This window comes from Cynara cardunculus, unplaced genomic scaffold (assembly GCF_001531365.2).
Source record: "Cynara cardunculus var. scolymus isolate 2C unplaced genomic scaffold, CcrdV1 Un_Scaffold_7943, whole genome shotgun sequence".
Taxonomy (NCBI): domain Eukaryota; kingdom Viridiplantae; phylum Streptophyta; class Magnoliopsida; order Asterales; family Asteraceae; genus Cynara; species Cynara cardunculus.
The window spans coordinates 9,795-16,027 of NW_020203868.1; the positions used below are offsets into that span (position 1 = coordinate 9,795).

Here is a 6,233-nt window from a genome sequence, read left to right on the forward strand (position 1 = left end):
CCCTGCAGGCATGCTTACGGATTCGTAAGTATCATCACCGGTTGTTTCTTGTTTCTTGTTCCTTGTTTTCTTCCATCTCATCACCAAGTATGTTCTCATTTTCCGAAGGTTCCATCTAAAATTAATTGTATGTGAATGGAAAACATTAATGAGAATATATAATAAACTTACAAACCTAAAACCTAGATGAAATATGAAGAAACGACTTTTATTGCAGTCTTGAATCTTTTTATTATAAGTTTACAACTGGTTAACATTGTCCTCTTATAACAATTGCTAGTTGTTTTTAGCAGCCAACCAAGTATACAAGTCGTTGATGGTTTTCTTCTTACTAAAAGATATCCATCTTAAGTATAACAAACTTAATCACAACCTAGTTTTATTAGCGGCCAACCATTACAACATATGACAAACTTTTTGGGGGTATTGGTTCATTAATTGTGGTAGTCTCCTAAACATAGAGGTAATTCACCACCGTTATGATATATAGGATTATCTAAAAAGAAAACATTGAGAGGAGAATTAGTATTCCAATTGGTCATCAAATCTAGTAGATAAAACCTTCTTACCAATTACCAATCCTATTCCTACCACACAAAAAAAACCTAGATGAAATCTGAAGAAACAATCGTTCAAGTAAATAAATGCGAGGAAAAGAAATGGGGAACTTAAATGAAAGTAAAACAAGAAGAATCTGAAAGTTACAACTTATAGTCTTACAAACCTAAATGAACTCAGGCTGACGGTGGGCAGAGGTTGGAGGTAGAGAGCCGAGTGAACAGGCGAGGGGCCGAACAAGGCTCTGGAAGAATGGAATATGTTATCGATTTCGAACAAGGCTTAAGGCTCGATTTGAAAGAAGGGAGGCGAAGTGGCAAACATGAGGAAATGGTTAAGGGCGAAAGGCTCTTGAGATTCAAAGACTAGAAATTGCCAAATTGGAATAAAATTTAAAAATATTAAACTAATAAGGAATATGTATTTTATATTTAATAATTAATATATAAAACTGGTATGGGGCGCGGCGAGAAGTGATATACCTGTCCCCGGCCCCATTCCCGGCTTGAGCCAAACGGGGATCCCTGTCCCCGTCCCTGAGACCTGATTTATTGGGGAATCCCCGTCCCCGTTTGAGGCAGGTGGGTTGCCCGACGGGTCGGGACTCATTCCTATGCCTATTTATAGAGAGTTTAGCATAGTTGAAGCAAACTTTTCTCAATCTATAAAATTTCTAAAACAACATAGTTGTTAGAAATGCTCTAAAGTTTTCAAGTAATTAAATAAAAAACTGGTTTCCTATAAAACATAAATAAAATCAAATTTGGCATTGTTATCTTGATCTAACTAGTGTTATTTGTAGTTGTGTTCTTTTTTATATTAGGATCATATTTAAGAGACGCTACAATTATGGTAAAAATTCTATTCGGACGGTTAAATTATGAAAAAGAAAACTACAAGAAATATTAACTATATAATCAGATCTTTTATAACATATTTGATCAGAATGACGAAAATAACTACATGTTTTTGAATATAAAAATGTCAGAAGGGGTTAAGGGTATCACACATGCTGGGATTTCGAATGCACCATAGCGGTTGAATTGGTTCGAATTTCACCCCTCGGCTAACCATTCGGTTAATCCACTCGTTCAACCTATTTGTGGCCTCCGCATAGCTCTTCTTCCCGGTCTCATCCCGATTCCCGGACCACAACACCTCRGCCATAGACGAGGCTCGAGGCCAAATCCGTGAATCAAGAACCGTGGGGTCTGCCTGCTCGGACCACAAAGCCACCTCCCCACCCAAGACCAACTTTGCCTCGGTYTCKTTTARCCCGTATGTTATATCGTAATTGTATATCAATTGCCATGAATTGAACGACCCACACCACGATCCACCCTTTCCCTGTTCGAAACCCGGTGGTTGATCGTAAGCACTGTTATTCCCGACAAAATCCCCGTGTCCACAATCCAAGTAATAGTAATCGGAGGAGGACACTATAGTTCGGTAACCGGCTGACACCAGTTTTTTTGTGTTGTTCGGGCCACCGTTCCATGTTTGCATGATGGTGGTCTCGGGAGGGAGAATCGAAGGATTCACCTTGATTTCAGCATCGAGAAGAACATCCTCCCAATGGATGACGGTTCGGTTAAGCGACAAAATGTAAGGGTTGGTCGAGTTGATGAAGATCTCGAGGACCTGACTGAGAGTCCCGTTACTGGCAAGATACTTTTGGATGGTGTCGTCAGCCGTCCAACAACCCGGAATGATATCAGCAGCTTCGACATGAAAAAATGAATCTGGGAACAGGGTTGTCATTTCTTTGATGATGTTCTTGACAACGTCGTACGTCTTGGGTATTAAAGGGTTCAGTTGACCAGTTCCTAGTTCGACTGCAAGCCGATCTTCCCATGGGGACCTAGCCGGCCACCAGACATGTTGGCACAAGCTACAATCTCCGGATAAGCTTCGGCCCATGATCCGGTATGTGTTGCGAAATGATATATGCTTACATTTTTGTGTAATGTTTTCTTGAGTTCTAAATCAGCTAAAAGTGGATACATTTCTTTTCATACACTTATGAGTGAAGGACTTACCTGGCATTTCGATCTCCGGAATGACTCGGACTTCGTGTTCCAACCCGAGTTCGATGATCCGCTTTACATCCTCCATCGAATACTGCATGTTCAACCCGTACGATCCTTTTCCGGCAAGTTTCAGCTCCGATTTCAAAGCCAACGAAAACGAATGTGAATCCGTGATGTGCCAATGGAACACATTCAATTTATTCGCACTCATGCCCCCAATCAACCTCAACAAATCCTCAACACCATAGTAATTGTTGGGTTTTTTGTTAGTGGGTCATGTTTGAATAAGTCTCTGCTTTGCAGGGGAAGTTTGTTTTGTTTTTGAAGTTTTCCAGCTTTCCAATAGAATAGGGAGTTTGTTGTTTTCAACGTTTGTTATTTTCTGTGGTGTATTTAAGAAGCCAATTGGTAGCATGAATAAGTAGAGAGGCTTTTGAGCACCAATACTGAGTATTACTGTGTGTGTGGTACCATAACATTTGGTATCAGAAACAATGGAAGAGCTATTTACTGTCAAAAGGTGAGGAAGAAAGGAAGATATGGAGAACTCTGATAAGTTTGTTCAACCATCAATTCCAAAGTTTGATGGTCATTTTGATCATTGGGCTTTGCTAATGGAGAATTTCCTAAGGAGTAAGGAGATGTGGAACCTGGTGGAAAATGGCGTTCTCGCACAAACGGCCAATCTAAGTGAAGCACAGAGGAAGGCTTTGGTTGAAGCCAAGTTAAAGGACTTGAAAGTGAAGAACTATTTGTTCCAAGCAATTGAAAGGGAAATCTTGGAAACTATCTTGGATAAGAGCTCTTCAAAAGGCATTTGGGACTCCATGAGACAGAAGTATGAGGGCTCTACAAAGGTGAAGAGAGCTCAACTGCAGGCTTTGAGAAGAGAATATGAACTTCTCTCAATGAAGGATGGTGAAAAGGTCGACAATTACCTTGCCCGAACCCTAACGATTGTGAACAAGATGAAGGCAAATGGTGACCCTTTGACCTCAGGTACGGTTGTTGCCAAAATAATACGATCTTTGAGCCAAAAGTTCAATTACGTTGTTTGTTCGATTGAAGAATCAAACAATCTCGACACTATGACGATAGATGAATTACACGGTAGCCTACTGGTTCATGAGCAGCGCATGATCGGGCAACAAGAAGATGAGCAGGCTTTGAAAATAACGACTAGTTCACCCTCTCGAGGTCGGGGAAGGGACGTGGTGGTTTAAGCAGAGGTAGAGGACGTTGCAAATCTTCCTTCAACAAGAATACTATCGAATGTTACAAATGTCACAACCTTGGACACTTTCAAAGTGAGTGTCCAAATTGGGAGAATGATGCTAACTATGTCGAGCATGACGATACGGAGGAAATGGTGTTGATGGCTCAAGATGGCGGTTCAACAAAATAGTGTGTTTGGTTTTTGGATTCGGGTTGCTCGAATCACATGACGGGAGAGAAGAAATGGTTTTGTTCATTGGATGATACCTACCGTAATAACGTGCGTCTTGGAAATAATATGCGTATGGCTGTTTTGGGAAAAGGAAGTGTACGTCTATATTGAAGGGATCGTTCATACGTTAACCAATGTGTACTTTGTTCCCGATCTCATGAATAATTTAATAAGCATCGGTCAAGTTCCAGAAAAGGGGTTGAAGATATTAATAAAGAAAGGAACTTGCAGCATGTTCCATCCAAAAAGAGGCCTGATCACACGCATCCAAATGAGCTCAAATAGGATGTTCATGATCAAAGCTAAACCAAGTTGTAATGAGGAATGTCACAAATCAGAAACTGATGATATTACTCTTCTTTGGCATCAAAGGTTTGGACACATCAACAATAGGAGTTTAAAGGTGCTACATGACAAAGAACTGATGAAGGGGCTGCCGGCTATCAATACTGAAGTGGGTACTTGTGCAGATTGCTTGGTGGGAAAGCAAACTAGAGAGCTATTTCCAAAAGCATGTTCGTGGAGGGCAACCCAACGATTACAGCTCGTTCATTCCGACATTTGTGGACCTATCACCCCCCAGTCGAGTAGTCTAAAGAGGTACATTCTTAATTTCATTGATGATTTCTCAAGGAAATGTTGGAGCTATTTTCTTACAGAAAAGTCACAAGATTTAGAAACTTTTAAAAAGTTTAAAGCCTTGGTTGAGAGAGAAGCAGGAACGGTGATCAAGTGTTTGAGAACTGATAGAGGAGGGGAGTTTAATTCCAGGGAGTTTAAGCTATTTTGTGAAGATAATGGGATACAACGACAGCTTACCGCAAGCTATACGCCACACCAAAATGGTGTGGCTGAGAGGAAGAACCGAACCATGATGAATATGGTCCGAAGTGTGATGAGTGCTAGAAAGGTTCCAAAGATATTTTGGCCGGAAGCCACCAACTGGTGTATACATGTCCTTAACCGAAGTCCTAGTGTAGCTCTCGAAAATAGCACACCTGAAGAAAAGTGGAGCAATCGAAAACCCTCTGTAAGTTATTTTAGGGTATTCGGTTGTATTGCTCATGTTCATGTGCCTAAAGAAAAAAGATTAAARTTGGATGATAGAAGCTTTAAATGTGTTCTATTTGGGGTTAGTGAAGAAGCCAAGGCATATMGACTCTATGATCCAACTACCAATAAGATTATTGTTAGCAAGGATGTTGTATTCGAAGAAGAAGCCACGTGGAACTGGTCTCAAGAATCTGGAATTAAGGTTTCAGAATTAGAATGGGAAGATAATAATGAAGATGGGCAGGTTCATCTGACGTTACAAACGAGTTATTCAATGACTCAACTGGGCCTCACAATTCTGATGGGACTGGCAATTTGGATGGTCCATCAAGTGGGACTGAAAGTGGGTCTTCAGATGTGAATCCGGTTACAACTACAACCAATGAAAGGGGAAGAAGGCAAACGAGAGCACCCGCTTGGATGCACGATTACGTCAGCGGAGAGGGGGTTCTTAGTGATGAAAATCAGGAGGAGAATGTCGCCATGTTCTCTTCTTTATCGGAGCCTACAAATTACCATGATGCAGTGCAAGAGGAGTGTTGGAGACATGCTATGAAGCTTGAAATTGAGGCGATCGAGAGGAATAACACCTGGGAACTTTGTGATTTACCCCCAAGTACGACAACAATTGGAGTAAAGTGGATGTTCAAGACCAAGTTAGACAAGGATGGAAATATTGATAAGCATAAGGCTCGACTCGTAGTGAAGGGATACGCTCAAAGACAAGGGTTAGACTACTCGGAGGTCTTTGCTCCGGTGGCTCAGTGGGATACAATCAGAACCGTCTTCGCTTTTGCTGCACAAAGAGGTATGAAAATTCACCAGTTAGACGTTAAAAGTGCCTTTTTGTATGGCATGCTAGAAGAAACTGTCTTTGTAGGGCAGCCCCAAGGTTTTGAAGTGCACGGTAAGGAGGAAAAAGTATACCGACTAAGAAAGGCCCTATACGGTTTGAAGCAGGCTCCGAGGGCCTGGTACGGGAGGATAGAAAGCTACTTTCTTAAGGAAGGGTTCAAGAAATGTCCTTATGAACCAACACTATTTGTTAAGTCGGTCAAGGAGAATGATGATTTTCTAATTGTTTCAATTTATGTAGATGACTTGATTATAACAGGAACCACACTTGCATTAATTGAGAAATTCAA

General features: G+C 41.0%; 1 protein-coding gene across 1 annotated transcript; it reads right to left on the reverse strand.

The window, feature by feature from the left end:
• Positions 1-1,542: 1,542 nt before the first annotated feature.
• LOC112505026 (beta-hexosaminidase 2-like) lies at positions 1,543-2,838 on the reverse strand (the record flags this gene model as incomplete). Its single annotated transcript, XM_025108972.1, is given in 3 exon segments — positions 1,543-2,435; positions 2,438-2,491; positions 2,598-2,838. Coding segments are annotated over 3 exon segments (1,188 nt in total), but the record flags the coding sequence as incomplete, so codon positions are not given.
• Positions 2,839-6,233: the final 3,395 nt, after the last annotated feature.